Source organism: Schistocerca nitens, chromosome 7, assembly GCF_023898315.1.
Source record: "Schistocerca nitens isolate TAMUIC-IGC-003100 chromosome 7, iqSchNite1.1, whole genome shotgun sequence".
NCBI lineage: Eukaryota > Metazoa > Arthropoda > Insecta > Orthoptera > Acrididae > Schistocerca > Schistocerca nitens.
Genome location: NC_064620.1, coordinates 521,138,638 through 521,160,161, shown reverse-complemented (window position 1 = coordinate 521,160,161; position 21,524 = coordinate 521,138,638). Strand labels below are relative to the sequence as shown.

At 39.6% G+C, this 21,524-nt stretch overlaps 1 protein-coding gene across 1 annotated transcript in view; it reads right to left on the bottom strand.

Annotated features, from left to right (window-relative positions):
* LOC126195725 (odorant receptor coreceptor-like) overlaps nucleotides 1-21,524 on the bottom strand; it is a 47,895-nt gene that overhangs the window by 3,257 nt on the left and 23,114 nt on the right. Inside the window, exons 4-5 of the mRNA XM_049934353.1 lie at nucleotides 16,382-16,481; nucleotides 10,983-11,096 (exon numbers count right to left, since the gene is read on the bottom strand). Of these exons, the coding sequence (XP_049790310.1) occupies nucleotides 10,983-11,096; nucleotides 16,382-16,481 (214 nt within the window). The remainder of the gene's footprint in view (nucleotides 1-10,982; nucleotides 11,097-16,381; nucleotides 16,482-21,524) is intronic.

Genomic DNA, 21,524 nt, shown 5'->3' with positions numbered 1-21,524 from the left:
CTGATGACCATAGCAGTTAAGTCCCATAAGATTTCACACACATTTGAACATTTTTTGTTGCCATTTCATCCTGATGCTGTATACGGTCATCACCTAACGTTTTCATTAACATTTGAACACCAGTTTCACAGGGCAAAGACAATGCATTCATAGGAAAATTAATCAGTGATATCGATTGGCAGTTATTGATTTTTGCTACAAAAGGATTGAGCTAAGTCGAGGTTAAATACAAAACGGACTGCGGTGATATTCACCAGTCCGAAGTATTGTTCCAAGGCTCTCTAAAACGTTTTCAGACTATGGCTGTAATCAGCTGTTCAATAACTCCAAAATCCACTACAAGCGTGCAACATGAAAACGCACGGTTACTCACACAGAACATAGCATAACGAGACTTTGGCGAGGAAGAAAGATTTTTTTTCTTTTTCTTTTTTTTTACGAAGTATAATTGATACTGTAATACACAAAGAGGGTGCCTGCTTTGCTTACACACACAATATGACCAAGGATGATAACAGAGACGAAACATCTGCAAGATACGATATCACGAAAGTAAAATCTCTGATAAAATTGTTCATCATGTATCGAGTACATAAACCGAATGTGGGTTGCTTATCTGCTAACGTGATTATAGATTCTGAAAGTTCAGACTCTGAACCAAGATAAAATTGCAAAATTTCGAACAAAAACACACCTTACAAGCATAACAGATGTGGAAATCAAATGTTTCCACATCTAAATTTTCAACATTACTTGCTGTAAAACACACAGCTCAATTATTGGCACTAGTGAAATAAACTATGTTCGTAGGGTAACATAGTCATGCGTTTAATTCACCTAAATATGTAAAAACTGGTTACAAAACATGCAGATGGGCTCTACTGCTGATCTGAATAAGAGTTTAATGTGTACCTACCGTTATCAAAGCACACAGTCAACATCTTATACTCACAAACATGTACACATATATACATATGTACATGTACCTTGTAATGTATAGCTATATAATCTGAATGCAAATGCTTTTTGTTGATAAGACAAAAATCTCTGGAAAGGTGGAGTTATTTCCCTTATCATATTACCCAGCATTAGTTTAGTTGTCAAGAATCTATTTCAGTGAAGTAAGTTCATCACCATTTACATATATACAGGGTGTTTCAAAAATGACCGGTATATTTGAAACGGCAATAAAAACTAAACGAGCAGCGATAGAAATACACCGTTTGTTGCAATATGCTTGGGACAACAGTACATTTTCAGGTAGAAAACTTTCGAAATTACAGTAGTTACAATTTTCAACAACAGATGGCGCTGCGGTCTGGGAAACTCTATAGTACGATATTTTCCACATATCCACCATGCGTGGCAATAATATGGCGTAGTCTCTGAATGAAATTACCCGAAACCTTTGACAACGTGTCTGGCGGAATGGCTTCACATGCAGATGAGATGTACTGCTTCAGCTGTTCAATTGTTTCTGGATTCTGGCGGTACACCTGGTCTTTCAAGTGTCCCCACAGAAAGAAGTCACAGGGGTTTATGTCTGGCGAATAGGGAGGCCAATCCACGCCGCCTCCTGTACGTTTCGGATAGCCCAAAGCAATCACACGATCATCGAAATATTCATTCAGGAAATTAAAGACGTCGGCCGTGCGATGTGGCCGGGCACCATCTTGCATAAACCACGAGGTGTTCGCAGTGTCGTCTAAGGCAGGTTGTACCGCCACAAATTCACGAAGAATGTCCAGATAGCGTGATTCAGTAATCGTTTCGGATCTGAAAAATGGGCCAATGATTCCTTTGGAAGAAATGGCGGCCCAGGCCAGTACTTTTTGAGGATGCAGGGACGATGGGACTGCAACATGGGGCTTTTCGGTTCCCCATATGCGCCAGTTCTGTTTATTGACGAAGCCATCCAGGTAAAAATAAGCTTCGTCAGTAAACCAAATGCTGCCCACATGCATATCGCCGTCATCAATCCTGTGCACTATATCGTTAGCGAATGTCTCTCGTGCAGCAATGGTAGCGGCGCTGAGGGGTTGCCGCGTTTGAATTTTGTATGGATAGAGGTGTAAACTCTGGCGCATGAGACGATACGTGGACGTTGGCGTCATTTGGACCGCAGCTGCAACACGGCGAACGGAAACCCGAGGCCGCTGTTGGATCACCTGCTGCACTAGCTGCGCGTTGCCCTCTGTGGTTGCCGTACGCGGTCGCCCTACCTTTCCAGCACGTTCATCCGTCACGTTCCCAGTCCGTTGAAATTTTTCAAACAGATCCTTTATTGTATCGCTTTTCGGTCCTTTGGTTACATTAAACCTCCGTTGAAAACTTCGTCTTGTTGCAACAACACTGTGTTCTAGGCGGTGGAATTCCAACACCAGAAAAATCCTCTGTTCTAAGGAATAAACCATGTTGTCTACAGTACACTTGCACGTTGTGAACAGCACACGCTTACAGCAGAAAGACGACGTACAGAATGGCGCACCCACAGACTGCGTTGTCTTCTATATCTTTCACATCACTTGCAGCGCCATCTGCTGTTGAAAATTGTAACTACCGTAATTTCGAAAGTTTGTCTGCCTGAAAATGTACTGTTGTCCCAAGCATATTGCAACAAACGGTGTATTTCTATCGCTGCTCGTTTAGTTTTTATTGCCGCTTCAAATATACCGGTCATTTTTGAAACACCCTGTAAGACTAAATGTTCTAACCTGGAACTGAATATTCTGTCTTTCGCTTTATTCTACACAACTTCAAGAAATAGATTTCTGCATCTTGGAGGCGACCATACATTTTTCCAGCGCGTACTCTTTACCTATGAAGCAACGTTTACTGAGTACGCTACAGTAAATATGCATAACATGCACTGCTGGGCCGCCTAGAATCCACGCTGGCTTCGTCAGGTGCAACATCAACGGCTACAAAGCGTAAGCGCACGGTGCGGCATCTTAGGAAATTACATTGTGGGATCTCACTTCACCTCAGGCGTTCTGAATGGACAGTGGTGCGCAGCCGTCCTGACGAACATTCTGCCGTTTCTTCTAGCAGAGGTATCACTTGACATTCGAAAGTGGCTAGAACACGACAGTTATCCAGCTCACTCGAACCGCATTGCAACGCAAATACTAAATGAGGACTTTCCTGGAAGTTGGATAGGAAGAACTTCTGCTGTCAAATGGCCTGCGAGGTCCCCATATTTCATTACTCTTGTTTCAACTAGTCTGCAGCTGTGGTCTAATGCATGTGTGACTAGTGATGGATTAACGAACATGTGCATTTACAGATTATGTTGTTTTACGATGTCTGAATACGTGTGCTCGCACTGTGTAACAACGACACGATTGTATTTAACAGGATTGACAACGTCATACAAATGTTTACATTACGTTGACATGGTTTAAAGCCGTAATATCACTTGATAATGGCCTAAGGCCGAAATTGCATTAGGGTGTAATAAAAACTTATAGCAGTCGCTGGCGTAAAGGTGATGTCCTTCAAAAACACTGAACATAGTGTGCGTTTCTGGTCGAGAGTCGGCATAACACACTTACTGCTACTGCTATTAAGTGGGTGGTCATAAAGTTTTGGCACACGAGTGTATATATATATATATATATATATATATATATATATATATATATATATATATATATATATATACAATCAATTTGCTAAAATACAGATGCTGTGACAGAGAAAGCTAGTGTTGGCAGTGACAAAGAAAAAAGTTCGGTATGTTGAAGATTGGAATATGGGAGGAGGTGTCCCTAAATTCAGAGCATCACGAGTAAACATTGTATTTTACGTTACACGGGGTTGTTGTGACTGCTGTGACGTTATCTAACGCCGTCAGTACTGTCAGACCCAATGCGAGAACTTCCTCTTGCAGTATGTCAGTGTACTAGTTCATCTTAGGTACCGACATCCTGCCTTAGTGGCAGAGCGGACAGATGGAAACACTACACTTAAGTCCTTTATGAGGTGGAGCGTTGGTCTGGTGGCGTTATTGAGGAAGAAATTGGGAGCGATATGGAGGATATACAGTGTTAGCACCAGAGTTTAATAGAGCTCTGGAAGACTTGCGGTCAAAAAAAGCAGTACGGATAGACAACATTCTCTCGATATTTCTAAAATCATTGGGGTAAGTGGCAAACAAGTGACTATTCAAGTTAGTGCGCAGAATCTATGTGTTTGGAGGCATACCATCACCCTTTCGGAAAAATGTAATTCACACAATGCCGAAGATAGCAATAGCAGGTAAGTGTGAAAACTATTCAAAAATGAGTTTACGTGTCTTGCGCCCAAATTGTTGACAAGAATCATAAACAAAATAATGGAAAAGAAAACTGGCAATCTGTTAGATGACGATCAGTTTGGTTTTCGGAAAGGGAAGGACACAGAGACGCAGTTCTGACGTAGTGATAATGAAATCAAGTTTTCATACCTGATGTCATGATAATGGAAGCAAGACTTAAACATCAAACAAAGGTAATAGGATTTGTTGACACGAAAAAAGCATCCTACGGTTTAAAATGAGGCAAAGTATTATAAATTCAAAGCAGTATAGGTGTAAGATGAAGGGAAAGACGGATAATGTACAACAAGTGCGAGAAACTGAAGGTCTCAGCGAGAATGGAAGATCAACAATACTGCGTCGGAATAAAAAGTAGGAAAACACGAAAGCGTTCTTTCGCACATACTGTTCAGTCTAAACAGCAGGAATCAATGATGCAAATAAAAGGAAGATTCAAGAAAAAGATTAAAATGCAGGATAAAACGATTTAACGATAAGAGTCGTCAGCGAACATCTTCCCCTCAGCGAAAGAGAAGAAGAATAACAGGACGTGTTGAGTGATGTGAACAATCTAATGACTACAGAATAAATAAATTGAAGAATGACGCAAGTCATGAGGAGCAGCAGAAATGAGTTTAGCGATAAACTTAAGATCAAAGTTGAGGACAACGAAGAAGACGAAGTTACCGATAAGTAATTCTGCTAGCTTGGACGTAAGCTTGCACAACACGGATGCCGTAAGGAGGACACAAAAAATAATTGGTACACGAGAAGAGGACATTTTTGGCCAAGAGAAATCTGATTGTACCACACATCGGCCCTAATCACAGGAAGATATTTCTGAGAATTTACGTTTGGAGCACAGCGTTGTAAGGACTGTGGAAAAACTGGAAAAAGAAGAGAATCGAAGCGTTTGACATTTGGTGCTATAGAAGGACGTTAAAAATGAGGGCGGGGGGAATTGTCCGCAGAACCGACGAAGAAAGAAGAAAATAACCTATGGAAAACACTGACAAGGTATTGGATTGTAGAACAGGGGTTAAGGCATAGTACTAGAGTGATTTACGGAGAGTATAAACGGTAGAGGAAGACAGGTACTGGAATACATGTAAAACATAACATTTGCTAAGTTTGCTGCGAAATCTGTGGTAAAAACAGTTAGATAATAATTATCTAAATTCAAATGGCAAGGCAGGCGTCAAGACCCTGTCCCTCCTCCGTTGATGTCGTCAAAATGGCTGAATAGGACCATGCTCGATGCTGGAAACAATACTTACTAACATTAGCATTGTGTGTGCATTCTAGGATCGTTGAATCTTTGAGAATTCACGAAGTTTGAGATTCAATAAAGAAGAAAAACGTAATACTTTTCATTTTGTATTGAATGTGGTAGGGATGCCAAATAAGTATTCAAACTATACCCTAATGTGTATTGTAATCGACACCTTGTATCACCATAAACAAAAGCAACATTTTGTAATAATTCATTGTCTAGGTGTGAATGACCCAACAAGTCATGAATAAATAAGATACGTATAAGATGATACACAAAATCATGGCGTGATACGTTTTTAAATGCCCTAAAACCAGTTCGCTGGATACTATGGCTAAGACTGGGATCATGCAAAAATGAGTTCTTACAGTGTCAGACCTACATAAGTTTATTATCTGTGAAGCCACTTCAAATAAAAATGCTTAAAGCGCAGGCCTCTCTAAAGCAGAGACGATTTGTGGACGTGTGATGGAGGAGTGCAAAACCTGTGGACACGGTTTATAGTCTAGATATGGTAGCCTCGCTACTAAAAAACACAAATGAATAGCTAATGCAAGTCGTGTAACTACAGTGTTGCCCGTGTGAAAGGAAAATAGTTTAGTTGTAAGTATTTCATTAGAACAAATTTCAAAGACTCTAAAAGAAATAGAAGAGGATCATTCAACAAGTACCTCAAATGACAAAAAGATACTAAGCAATCGGAGAGACTTTACACTCTTCATTGTTGCACACTCTCTTCATTATTGCACACTTCCTTTTCCAGCTTTCATAAAGTTTTAAGCCTATCCAGACTATATCGTGTTAACTAAAAGCGGCTGCACTAACAGTCATTAATTTTTCTCAGTGTAAACGCTGTATCAGATTTCTGGTGTGAAATCTTCAGAACATAGCATTACGTGCGTTGCTATGAACCTTCGTGTCGGACTGAAACGATTTTCTCAGAAGTTTTCCCAATATATGTCTTCCACTAAAACTTCTCAAAAAATAAAAAATAACATTTTTAATAATTTATGAACAGCGTGTTGCAGAATATTCATCTGAGTCGATGATAAACTCGTTGGCTTCAGTTGTACCCACCTTACGAGAAACTGAATCGTATTTTGTAATGTTAAGTTAGTAAATCTCTGAACCAGATGAGTATATTACTTTGTGAAATTACTTCACGCTGAAGCAACCTCATCACGCTCTAAAAAAGCAATGGATTTAATTGAGCTAAATGACACTGAATAGACTGTCCTAGCACAGAACATAAATAAATTATTCAGAAAACCATAAGTACCCATAAAGAAACCCTCAAAACAGTTTATCGAGAGAGAAAGCTAATAAACAGCATAAAAATGAAACTCAATAATAACAGTGCCATGGTTCTGAAAGCCGAAAAAAGCAATTCTGTAATAATTATGAACAAAGATGAATACATCATTAAAAGAGTGACTTTCTTTCCTGAAAACAACATAAAAGAGCTTAAACAAGATCCAACTGTAAGATACCCAAAAAAAAAAAAAAGAAATCAGAATAATGGTTAATAAATGCAGTTTCCTCTTCACAGAAAAACAACCAAAAATATATGTTTTGAAGTATCCTATAGCTCCAAAACTGAGAGCTCGACCTCATACCCATAAACCTCATGTTCCGTTGAGGCTTATTGTTATTTCTAAAAATACGCCTGCCTCTAAAGTGTCTCAGTACTGTATGAAATTCTGAAGCAGTACTATACTTTTGATAGGTTGTACTCAGTTAAGAACTTAAATGAATTAGTAGCTAAAATTAAAGATCTAGAAATCCCTACAGGTGCCAGGTTTGCCTCTTTGGATGTAACTAACCCATTTACAAATGTACCAACTAAAGCAGCATTAGACATCATCTTTGAAAGCTCAGTAAAACATAAAAAGTTGTGGATTGAAGAAATACCGGAAGTCAAGGACATATTGCAGCTAATGTTCTCACACAGTTACTTTACATTTAATGGGGAAGTTTACCAACAGAGGGAGGGTCTTGCCATGGGCAGCAGCATACCAAGTTTCCTGGCAGATATGATATCTCGCTGCTCTTTAATGGAACAAAAGAGGAGACCGAAGGGCTACTAGCATTATTTAGTTCTTTCCACAAAAACATAAAATTCACAATAGAACGTAAGGACAACAAAAGTGTCAGTTTCCTGGTTCTTAAAATCATCAACCACCAACAAAAACACCGGCTGAACATGCACAGATAACAGACATACACAGTCATAACACCGCACAACTCATCAGGCCATCTTGCCACAAAGAAACATGACACATGTAGGTCCATGCTATACTCTCTTGATTTAGAGGAAAACAGTCTTAGGAGTGATCTAGATACAATAAAAATCAGTCCCATAAATAATGGCTACACAGACAAAACAATTGATAATTTAGATAGACAAATACACAAAAGTAAGATAACAAATGGCCACACTCTGAAAGAAGAGAAAATATTTCCCAATGTCCCATACTTGGGCCCCATATCACAAAAACCCCTAACCTTTAAAAAAAATGTAACAATTGCATCCTTAACTAATAATAAGTTGGGAAACTTTCTCATCCATACCATGAAGTCAAATACAGAAAAATTCAACAACAGTGGAGTGTACAAAGTATCAGGCCACAGTTGTCCTGCCTACTATACAGGCTTTCGAGAACACGTAAATGCTTTCAGGCTCAACCATTTCGAAAAATCACTTATTGCACAATATATGTTGGAAACGAAACACATCTCAACAGACTAGAAAACAGTTTGTTAGTACTGCATAACGAAGTCAAATGTAAGTTCCTAAATCTTTTAGAACTACTGGCGATATACCTCCACAAAATCAGGAAAACCAGAAGCTGTGTTAAATGAACAGACAGATTTGCAAGCCACAGTTATTATTTTAAAGACCTATCCTAAAGTGATTCCGTGCACATGTCAATTGTTTAATAATTAGATCTCTGGCACTACAAATAAATTCATCTTTGATCACCCCATGTACATCATCTGTGAAGTGTTTACAAAATGTGTATGCAGATGTGCGTCTTGAGTGAAGAGATATGCGTGAACAGCATGGAGAAACCATTGCATGATGGTGTTAAAAGGTTAAAAACGCTTTTCTTATTGTGGTACGTTGACACTGCTCAGTTTTTTCCATATTTTCGTAAATATTATCCGCACTTGGCTTACGAAATTCATAACATTAAACCTTTTCATGACAGGAACATGCATGTCACCTCATTCAAGAGCAAAATTAAATCTTGTATTAATGTAACTTATATCTGGGGATGGACCCACAGGGTCCTAAATGCATCGTGTACTTAATAAAACTCGAAAATTTGCGACTGAAGGCGTTTTTTAATTCAAACTTCCAATATACTGCGTTTCTCTTAAGATTTGGGAGGAAGTCCATATCTGTCCCCAGTCTTCAGAAAATGGATTTTATGTATCACACTCATTTCCATCTGTGCACACAAGGATGTGACTATGGTGAATTATTCATATCATTCACCATATTTCATAAATGGTTCCAAATATCGAAATGAGCTTTTAGCAGATGGTAGCAGAGAAGAAAATATTTTTTAATATCATTAATGTGTGAAATTTTCATACATTTCGTATCAGAACTAACTACAGAGTTTTTTTTCCATTCAATTCGAATACCCACATTTTTATATAAAATTCATCAAATATATATTAATTAACATAATCTAACCGTTATTTTTATGAAAAATGGGCTTCTTATTGTTTCTAATTACACATCAAATGCAAAATTGCAATTTTAATTGAGAATATCAGTTCTCAATTATCGATATTGTGTAAAAAATTGTTAATAACAAAATTTTTTGAATTAAAAACATCATAAATTTATCAGCAATCTTTTATAAAATATCGACAATTTAGAAGCTGTCTTTTCAAAGAACTATGGAATTTTGCATACAGTATGTACCTAGAAACAACCCATACATTTTTCATAATAGTAATGACTAGTTATGAGCACCTGCGCACTATCGCCCGCGTGCACACCAGTGGCATGCCTTACTTGGCTCCAACGCATGCACTCCCTTGCCCCTGCGTGCAACGGCCACACGCTCCTAGCGGGCACAGAAAGTAAATGCACTTTGACACGAGCCCGCAGCCACTCGGCTAGCACCGAGCTGCTATCGGCCTAGCCCATGTGACCTAGTGAGTGCGCCACCGATAGGGACCTTACTGAGGCTAATTACAATGCCTCCGATATGCCATCGATAACGTCTGCTGCCGGGACTACTAAAACTTGTAAAAGCTCTTTAGACGAGAGCTTTAAAATCGGCACAGAAGTGGGAAATGTATGGTATTTACTACCCAAAATGTAATTAAAGAAATATAGGATAGAATTACAGAACCTCATCAACTCATCGTGAGTACAACAGTTTTTGCAGTCATAATGACGTCATAGGATAAAATATAAAAATTCAGTAAATGAAGCAGGTTAAAGGGAATACAGACGTTCAAAAAAATTTACTGTAAGTGCAATATGGCTAAGCAGGAATGGCTAGAGGAAAAATTCAAGGCGATAGAAGCACGCATAGGACGGGGAAAGATAGCAACTACATACAGGAAAATTAGTTTGGATATAAGTGAAGCAACTCTGTGAATGTCAATGACTCACAAGGCAAGCCAGGGGTAAGCAAAGATGGGTAAGCTGAAAGTTGGACGAAATATATGAAAGGGCTAGACAAGACAAATTAAATTGAAGGCAATATTACGGAAAAGGAAGTGGAATTGGGTGAAGATGAGATGGGAGATATGAGACAGAGAAACAATGCTGAAGATTACTAATGAAGAGGCACTGAATCCAATTGGAGAAAAAGTTACTTTATAATGCAACTTAATTAAAATAAGGTTTAAGTTGATGGGACATATCTTAAAGCCATAATAAAGTGTCAAATTGGTAATGGTTGGAAGCGGGTAGTTAAAATTGTAGAGGGATAAAAACGATGAATAGACCGAGCATGTTCAAAAGTATGTACGAGTGGGTTGCAATTGGTATTTGGCGATGACAAGGAAAGCACAGGATAGAATAGCATGGAGAGATGCTTTAGACCAGTTTTCAGACTGAATACCGCAGCAACAACAACAACAAAAACGACAGTACTGTCGCAATACGCCCGTAAACTTGTTTTCACATAAATGCAGTACACTGAACAAGTCAGCTGTCTGATGGTGTTCTCGAATCCGTTGTGATACTCAAGTATTAGATTTTATTTCGTAATTAGAAGCGCACTTTATTTTGGTGCTTTTAAGTCAGTAATTTTGGGTCTTACTTAAAATACTGGATGTTTCGACAGCAGAAGAATCTTGGGATACCAATGGAATGATATCAGATTTGCAGGTTCTTATTCACTACTCATTACCGCTTCGTCGTCACGAACAACTTACATGGTCCGTCAGTGACTGTCCGAAGAGGCAGAAGAGTGCAGTCTGCGCCATATAGATGGGGCAAGCGAGCAGCCTCTTCACCACGGCTGGTCCTTTCCAGCCTCCTTGGAAAAGCTGGAACAACACAGTCTGAATCAACAGTAGAAGTTCCTCACTATAGTAAACATCTTTATGAACAAATGCACGGTTTCACAGCTATTTGCAGGGTGTTTCACAATTCCTATTACACGCTTCTTAGGGGTTGTAGGGGGGATTTAATAGAGAAAGCTTTAATAAGGCACCCATGTGAGAAAATGAGCCGTCTGAGTGTAACCTAAGATCGAAGAACAGATCACTTTCAAATCTCTCTATTCATGGTACGGATACAACGATGACAATGAACACTGACACGATGCCCAATGCAGGGCAAAGTTTCGAATATTCGTCGTCGCGTTCTTTTCTATTTGCCGAAGGCCGCCCGCTTCAAAGTCGGGTGTACGGCGCATCCGTGGAGCACCACAGTCAACACTTCTAGTTGCGAACGTTCCAGCCGGCCAGAGTGGCCGAGCGGTTCTAGGCGCTATAGTCTGGAACCGCGCGACCGCTACGGTCGCAGGTTCGAATCCTGCATCGGGCATGGATGTGTCTGATGTCCTTAGGTTAGTTAGGTTTAAGTAGTTCTAAGTTCTAGGGGACTGATGACCTCAGCAGTTAAGTCCCATAGTACGCAGAGCCATTGGAACGAACGTTCCATTTCCCCACAGCCGTTGTTGTAATTGGACGAAAATGGTATGTGACATCACAATTACAACAGGAACTGATGACGGCGCCCTCTTCTCAGTTTTTTGAATATTGTGAATCAAGAGATTTGGAAGTGGACCGATCTTTAAATTTATTTTACATCGAAACGATACATTTCTGGAAAGGAGTTCCTTTTTTACTAAGTTGTCCCCACAACATCAACAAGCCCTTAATAGTAATTTTGAAACACCCTGTATACAGATAATATTTTATCGAGCTTCCAACTGCGTTAGCTGGCTGACTACACACGAGCTTTCAGCCGAGTGGTCGTCGGCCATTGTCAAGTGACGACTGTCATGTGACTGGCGCTGTCTTCCACATACAGACTCGCTGCCGCCTGTGTCGTTACTCATTACTCGCACCAGCCCCATATCTGGTAATGACCTTCGTGTACCAGTGGAAGACATTTCGGACGCTATAAACCTGCCGAAAAAACTGAGCCACTTACGGAAATCGGCTGCAGCTATTGATAAATTTCGCAAGCCATTTCACTGAATGCACCTAAGCGTAATATGTCCATATTTGTTGCATCATCTAGCCACCATTGTGTATGACTCTATACTGTGCGTTCCCGCTGCGAGGACAAGAAGGCCATCAAGCTATGCTGTGATCGAGAACCCACTCGTTGCTGTATCCCACCCTTATTAACGCTTTTTGCACATGCGTCTCCGTTGTGGCAGGATGACCGTTGCAAGCCGAACTGACACGGTGTGACAGATCGTTGTCCTGGAGACCGATCGTTCTGCACCTTTCCATCCCATTCGTATTCTGATATTGCGTCCATTGTCTTCAACTAGACCTAGTGGCCTGATATTTTCTTTCGCGCTTCCGTTTAGTTTGTCAGGAATTTATTATCTGTTTTTGGTGTAACATAGCCCTTAATAGTCATGCAAGATTGGGCACTACTAGGCTAGTGTATATGCAGGATTAATCTCTCATATAATGACACAGTGATCAAATTCTGCTTCATTTGTGCCATTCGTTTTGGAGACTACAATTTTTCACAGAAAATAAGTTGCTATGTCTGACAAACAAAGTTAAGGATCCGTATGGGAAGGGGGAAACGAAATGAAACTACTTGCATTGAGAGAGCACTTGATATTATTTCAGTGATTACAAAATCGACTCAAATTTAGGCAGACTTTGCATCGGACTCCATGCATGCACTGAGTCTGTTAGGAAGGCTGTCACAAGGCCCAATGGCTCCTGACCTGAGGCGAATTGTCCACAAATGTGGTCCTTTATATCCTGGATACTGCCAGTCGGACAGAGTTTACGATTGAGCTGTTCCCATACATGTCCTGTCGGGCACAGATCTGTGGATACTACTGTCACCGAAAGTACCTCACCATCGCGCCGTCAGGTCGTAGAGACATGTACCATGTGTGACCAAGCATTTTCGTGTTGAAAAATGGCTCCACGGTACAGTAGCATGAAAGGTAACACATGAGGAAGCAAGATGTCCGAGGCGTATCGTTCTGCCATCAGAGTTCCATTAATCACTACTATCCATGTTTGGAAATCACTAACGCTGGCTCCCCACACCACGACCTCATGAGTAACACTTTGTAAATGGACCTCACTCAAAGTTTCCCCATACACACCGTCGATAGTCATCCGGGTTGGTGCAGAACCGCAATTCATCGCTCAAAGATAACTGGCACCATTTGTCACCAGGCCATGTTTCCTAGTTAAGGCACCACACCAAACGCAGGAGTTTGTGTTAAGATGTTAATGGCAGCCCACACAAAGGGTGGTAACTGCCTAGTCTCGCTGCTACTATTCTCCGGTTAACGGTGCTGACACAGAATTTTGCAGGTAGTCCATTATTTGTTCTAGGATGGCAGTCACAGATGTGAAGGAGTTACAATGTGCTTGGTGCATAATACGCCGATCTTCCCTTGTGATAGACGTGGCCTACAGAAACTTTAACGAGGAGTATGCTTGTGCTTACATATCGATGCAGTCCGACATCACGCCACTGTGACTTTCGCATACCCAGTAAATCTGGATATTGCAAGATGCGACCAGTCAGCCAAATGGAGACTCACAATGATGGCCCTTTCAAACTCTCTCCGGTGCTGATGACGCTATCTCATACGAGTACGCGGCATCTCCGTGCCCTTCCCACAGATGCCTCAACTTCTGACTCTGTTAACAACCCTTATGTATCCAACCAGGACTGGAAACAACAATGTGCATGAACAACATCTATGCATTCTGGAATCTGTTCACAGAGAATTGCAACTCTAATCATTTACATATCCGCCCATGTTGTATACATGTACGAAGTTACACTGGCTTCCGACCATGTCTTTCGGGTGCTTCGCTTTTTTTGTCAGGCAGCATCTGTCATTCGTTTCCTTAATTACAGGTGAGACACAGCTTTATTGCTGGTTATTCTTTTTGATACGCAGTCCCTCTTAGCACACATCGTTGAAACGAATATTGCAGTAGACTAATATGAGACCATTCTATCGAATGAACATATTAAATTCCAGTTCAAGCAAAACTTTTGTCTGCAAAGAGAAACAATCTGACGCTTTACTTTAGCGTTGCATGTCACATATGATTAGACGCATTTATGTTGACTCGCTTCATCTACACACTGGGAAACAAAGTTAAAAATATTTGCGAATCCGTACCAGACGCATCTTAGGACATCATCCAAGACATCAAGGACGCAAATGTTTATTATATATAGAAACGGATTTGCAGCACTCAGGTATTTTGTATTTCCTTTCTGCTCGTTCCGTTGATGATGTATCAGCAAGGAAAAATTTTAATGTAGAAGCATTCCTTTAAAACAGCATTAAAATTGCTCAAGATAACTTTAACACTGTATTACGATGACCAGTTGAATTCAGTTGATGAGTATGAATCTACATTTTGGGTGATACACAGTTTAGTAAGAAACGTTATACGTCGTATCAAATCTTTTCTGATACACAAAATAAAATTATACAAAAGCGATTCGTGTATTCTGTGTTTAACAGGTAATCAGAGCGTCCTTTTTCCTGTTTAAGAACAAACGTTAATAACCAGACATGCTACATCAATTTCTTACCCCGGCCACATGATATGTACTGCGTTTTACTGCGACTGAGAGTCAGTCTGTTAGCTGCACATAAGCAAAGGATACTTTGTAGTTGAGGTCTTACCCCGAATTTGTGGCTGCTTTTGCTGTCTGAAAATGAAATATCTGGTTGTCATGGTGCTGTGTTACTGACAATTAAAAAAAATCGTGAAGTGGGGCACTGGATGAACGCCCCTAATATAGTGTCCTGTAAAATGTCACTTTTCTGTGAGTTTCTGTGACACAAGTAAAATAATGAAACGAACTACATGATTTTTTTTTCTTAGCAGATAACAGACCAAGAATTTCAAGGAGAAATAACAACATTTCGTTCGCGAAAGGGTTTAAAACACCTTGTGTGGGTGTCACTAGCATTGGTGTTACCAACATATTTCCGCAACTTTCTCAATAGTGTTATTCATGGGGAAAAAATCTCTTTTCTGTCGACTGAAACGTTATAGTCACTGAAAAAAAGAGCAAACTCTTTGCAAAAAGTAACTGAAACTCTTAAGGAAGTTTAAAATTGGTCAACATGAAGTACACTTCATTGAACATAAAGAAAGAAAGTGCCATACATTTCAGTTTGAAAAGGAAAAATGTCACTCATAAATGAAATGTAGGTTGTACCGATATATATACTGCATAAAGGACGCAAAGTTTCTACTAATGGATGTTAATCATCAGTTGAAGTGGTGTCACACAAAGATATATGAGAACACAATTTCATCAACAGTAACAGCCAGTTTCTTTTAGTTACGCGCCGTTCGTATGTACCCTCTATCGTTTATTATGAAAGTATTTTCTGAGAAATAAATACACAGAACATATTGGTAGGTGGACTTATTATAAAGATCTGTTCAAATAATTAGGGATTTTAACTATAGCATATGATTATATTTACCAACCAGATCAGCATATCAATGATCCTGATATCTATGTACATTTACCATGAAGGAACAATGTAAAATTCAAAACAGCGCTTTGCGCCGACGAATGAAGTGTTGCTATCAGTTGCCTATGGATATTAAATTCATTTACTAAAACAAACTTATCTGAAACGTCAGTTGAAAGATCTCTGAAGAACAAACAATATACTTTATGTAGTGAAGGATAAAGGACTGATTAGATAACACTTCCAGGGGTTTAGTAGAAAAATGTAAATCAACTAAATAATAACAAAACATAAACGGAATCTACATCGCGCTTTGAAAGCATATTTTATGTTCTAGAAAACCTTGCACAAATTCTCTGCGGTAGATAACACGTTATCCATGTCTTCCTTAAATTACTTCAGGTAAATGCTAAGATGGTTCCTATTAAAAGATTCGTATTCTTGTTAAACAGCATTAGTATGGTACTGCCTGTATATATCAAATATGTTTCTTGTCTTAAAGTGCAATATGACGACATTCCTACACATAAAGTTTTATAATTGTGACCTTCACTTGTCGGTCTCCTTTTATTCTCGGAAGACTGGATACACTGTACACAGAATAATTTTTCTCGTAAATGGTTCCAGAGTCACTTGTCACTGGGTACCTACCTCAACAAATCCGAAGGCATGTAAACAAATGGTAAGGGCGTTCACTAGCAGAATGATGTACGTGGACTTACTCATCCCTTCCTCCAGCTCGGTGACGCACCTGTCAAGGCAGAAATAACACATAAATTTCACTCCATTCTATCTAATTTCTCAGAGATACAATAATGTTTAAGATGTAGAACGTAATCGATAAATTGCAATGCAGTACTGATAGCTGCTTTGTTGAAGTAGGAAATATTGTGTCACCACAATGGATGCAATAGTTTTACGTATTATGTGAGGAGATATTTAGACTTTATTGTACCCGCGATTTTCGAGTGCAGGGTAGACAAGACACCGAATATTAAAACACGATCGTGCACAGGTCGTGCGTGCGTGGGACACTTCCTTAATTGAGTTTATCAATCGGGCAGCATCGCAGTCATATCAGAGTCTTGTTTGAATCCACACCACGACCTGTCGTGACCGTCCCAAGGAATAAACACAAGTGGTACACAGTAATTGGTAGCTGTCTCTAATCCAGTTCCTCATGAATGTGCATAACATTTTTCAGTATTAACAATAAATACCAAATAATACAATACTTATCTATGGACGTTGACAGTGAGACAATGTTATTTAAAGGCCCAACTTAGTTCTGGCACATAATATTACCGTGTCATCCAGTTTGTATCAATCTGTCCGTGTTTGATGGCACAGTGTGTCATAGAATTTTTAATAATACGACTCCCATTGCGAGTGGCTACTGCAAATGGCTGATTCATTACTGGAAACTTTAGTGTTGTGATCGCTAAAAACACACTGTCTCTTCACCTTGTCCCTATTGCAGGTAGCAACATTAAAAATTCCTGGCAGATTAAAAATGTGTGCCGGAGTGAGACTCGAACTTGGGACCTTTGCCTTTCGCGGGCAAGTGCTCTATCAACTGAGCTCCCAAAGTACGACTGACGACCCATCCGCACAGCTTCAATTCTGCCAGTACCTCGTCTCCTAGTTTCCTAATCTCACAGAATCTCTTCTGCGAACCTGCAGAACTAACACTCCTGAGGGCAACATTAAAGATTTCTGAAATAGGTCTAACGCCATAATACGTTTCTGAACCACCGAGAAGTTCTTGCAGAACAATAGAGAATAGTTAATAATTTTTGTAACAATGAAAACATCTTTACTGTTTCTGATTACATTTTTTGACAATGTTAATTACTGAATTATGTCTCGGAAAGAACTATTTAAAATTCATGGACATTCGAAATGTTAACGACCATCGAAAGCACGTAACACAGTAGCAAACAATGCATCGTGAAAACACACAAAAATGCGCATTGTAAGTAAAGAAGTAGTGAAAATAAACTTAAATACGTTTATTTTTGTATTGTGGGAATGAGCAGAAAGTTCCATATGTAAAACATTACGAAACGGCACTAATTTGCTAGGTATATACAATAAATTGAATCGACATGACCGTACTTCAGTCTCTTATTTTCAATGCCGAAATATATCATTAGCGCTTTACATCTCGACAACAAGTCCAGTTCTTTATTTTATGTTTTTGTGTCGCTAGAAGGCTAAATTCCTCCTAATTTATTACTCTGTAACCACATTGAGGGGGAAATAAAAAAAGTTATTATTAACTTTGTAATGCGCTACACTAATAATAAAATCTTTTCCCCAAATTTCCCGTGACTACCGCCATAGCTATAGAATAATGCCTATGAGCTAGTCTTTAGTGGTGTTATTAGGAATCAAAACTGTCGTTCATTGTAGAAATAGTAAGCCATTTAATTTTGGAACATTATACGGTATTTTTTGCCAGCGAGCGAAATGCGAATGCAGGATAGCAGAGTTTGTTCACATTTTTCTTGTCTCTAGATAATATTTGACTTGCATTAAGCTACTGCTGTCCTCATATTGAGGCTTTTTGACGTTCGCAAATAATTTTATCATCGGTTTGAATTCTGACTGTTACTGACAAAGTATTGAACCCGAGTAACAACTCGAGTGAAATCCAGAATCCTTTCAATAATACACAGCATTGCGATTAAAAGTAGAAGGAAATGCGACTGAAATTATTTTGGCATCAGATTATTGTAAAAGGCGCTAATTATATGTCAGGGAACCTACACGAGATGATAGGTGTGCACTAAGGTAAGACTTCGGCTTACAATTCGTTTCGAAAATCAGAGGTACATTCACCATAAAGATACGGGCAGAAGAGAAGCTGTGAGAATGGATAATGAGTAGTTCCTGGATAGTTCAGCTAGTAAGAGCTCAGTTCACAAAACCTTTCGAGTTGAAGTCTGGTACATAGTTTCAATCCGTCACAGTTTTGATTTTGTTAAGTTCTTTGGAAATTGAACTTGGAGAAAACTATATACCTTCCTTTATAGCGGTTAAAGAGGTCTTATGCAAATACAGATCACTTTTCCTGTTAAGAATTCACTGCATTTCGTTTTACGCGAACCAATGATAGTAGCCATGAATCTTCTGAGTGGTTATGTGTACTGGCATGGCATTGTCAGTATTCTCACCCTTCAACAACAGCCCACTCTTAGTGTCTGTACTTAAACACTATAAGTTTGTTGTTGCTGTCCTTTCCTTGATATACTTCGTCACTACTCAAAAATTCCACAGAGTATTATTTCAGAGGTTGCATCTAATTCAACAAGGTCTCGCGTTTTAGTATCAGTGACGCTGATGCACAAATTATTGGCCAGTGGTGAGAAAAATACATGTGACCGGAATCGGGCAGCGACTCGGCTGTATTTTGTGACGTCCTCATGAGCGGAATGGCACTCGCCACTCCAAAAATGTTTTCACTAATGCCAATAAATCATCTGACTGACCTGATGGGGTTCGAGTGACGTAAATATGTTAAATTGTCTCACCATTTCAACGTACAGATCCTTTCTGAATTATATCAGCCAAATTATTTGAGTGGACGTGAAATCAATAGCCACTGCGTAAGTAGCTTACTTATGCTGCTGTTACATATGCTATTACTGAAATGTGTGAATTTGTTACGACACACGTGTAATTCCATTCAGTTTAAACGTCGTCAGTGATAATAGTTTTTCACCTGTTGCTTGCTTACTATGAGATTGTGGTGTTCGCATCTATATACAGCGTGGTCCATTGATCGTGACCGGACCAAATATCTCACGAAATAAGAGTCAAACGAAAAAACTACAAAGAACGAAACTTGTCTAGCTTAAAAGGGGAAACCAGATGGTGCTATGGTTGGCCCACTAGATGGCGCTGCCATAGGTCAAACGGATATCAACTGTGTTTTTTTTAAAATATGAACCCCCATTTTTTTATTACATTTATTCGTGTAGTACGTAAAAAAATATGAATGTTTTAGTTGGACCACTTTTTTCGCTTTGTGATAGATGGCGCTGTAGTAGTCACAAACATATGGCTCTCAATTCTAGACGAAGAGTTGGTAACAGGTAGGTTTTTAAATTAAATTACGGAACGTAGGTACGTTTGAACATTTTATTTCGGTTGTTCCAATGTGATACATGTACCTTTGTGAACTTATCATTTTCGAGAAAGCATGCTGTTATAGCGTGATTACCTGTAAATACCACATTAATGCAATAAATGCTCAAAATGATGTCCGTCAACCTCGATGCATTTGGCAACACGTGTAACGACATTCCTCTCAATAGCGAGTAGTTCGCCTTCCGTAATGTTAGCACATGCCATGACAATGAGCTGACGCATGTTGTCAGGCGTTGTCGGTGGATCACGATAGCAAATATCCTTCAACTTTCCCCACAGAAAGAAACCCGGGGATGTCAGATCCGGTGAACGTGCTTCGACGACCAATACACCTGTCATGAAATATGCTACTCAATACCGCTTCAACCGCACACGAGCTAAGTGCCGGACATCCATCATGTTGCGTAGTACATCGCCATTCTGTCATGCAGTGAAACATCTTGTAGTAACATCGGTAGAACATTACGTAGGAAACCAGCATACGTTGCACCATTTAGATTGCCATCGATAAAATGGGGGCCAGTTATCCTTCCTCCCATAATGCCGCCCCATACATTAATCCGCCAAGGTCGCTGATGTTCCACTTGTCGCGACTATCGTGGATTTTCCGTTCCCCAACAGCGCATATTATTCTGGTTTATGTTACCGCTGATGGTGAATGACGCTTCGTCGCTAAATAGAACGCTTGCAAAAAATCTGTCATCGTTGTAATTTCTCTTGTGCCCAGTGGCAGAACTGTACACGACGTTCAAAGTCGTCGCCATGCAATTCCTGGTGCATAGAAATATGGTACGGGTTTAATCGATGTTGATGTAGCATTCTCAACACTGACGGTTTGGAGATTCCTGATTCTCGCGTAATTTGTCTGCTACTGATGTGTGGATTAGCCGCGACAGCAGCTAAAACACCTACTTGAGCATCATCGTTTGTTGCAGGTCGTGGTTGACGTTTCACACGTGGTTGAACACTTCCTGTTTCATTAAATAACGTAACTATCCGGCGAACGGTCCGGATACTTGGATGATGTCGTCCAGGATAACGAGCAGCATATATAGAACACGCCCGTTGGGCACTTTGATCACAATAGCCATACATCAACACGATATCGACCTTTTCCGCAATTGGTAAACGGTCTATTTTAACATGGGTAATGTATCATGAAGCAAATACCGTCCGCACTGGCGGAATGTTGCGTGATACCACGTATTTACACGTTTACGACTATTACAGCGCCATCTCTCACAAAGCGAAAAAAGTGGTCCAACTAAAATATTAATATTTCTTTACGTACTATGTATGTAATAAAAAATGGGGGTTCCTATTTAAAAAGAATGCAGTTGATATCCGTTTGACCTATGGCAGAGCCATCTAGCGGCCCAACGATAGCGCCATCTGGTTTCCCCCTTAAAGCTAGACGAGTTTCGTTCTTGGTAGTTCTTTCGTTTGATGCTTATTTCGTGAGAAATTTGGCCCGGTCACTATCAATGGACCACCCTGTATATCACTAGACCTTCGCTTTTGGTACTGGTGCTTTAAATAAAAAATATAAATGAAAATACCAGACCATAAAAGGTGGACAACGAAACCTGACACAACATGGTTGTCTATGAAGTCTACTAGTAACGCAACATTTTCTTCG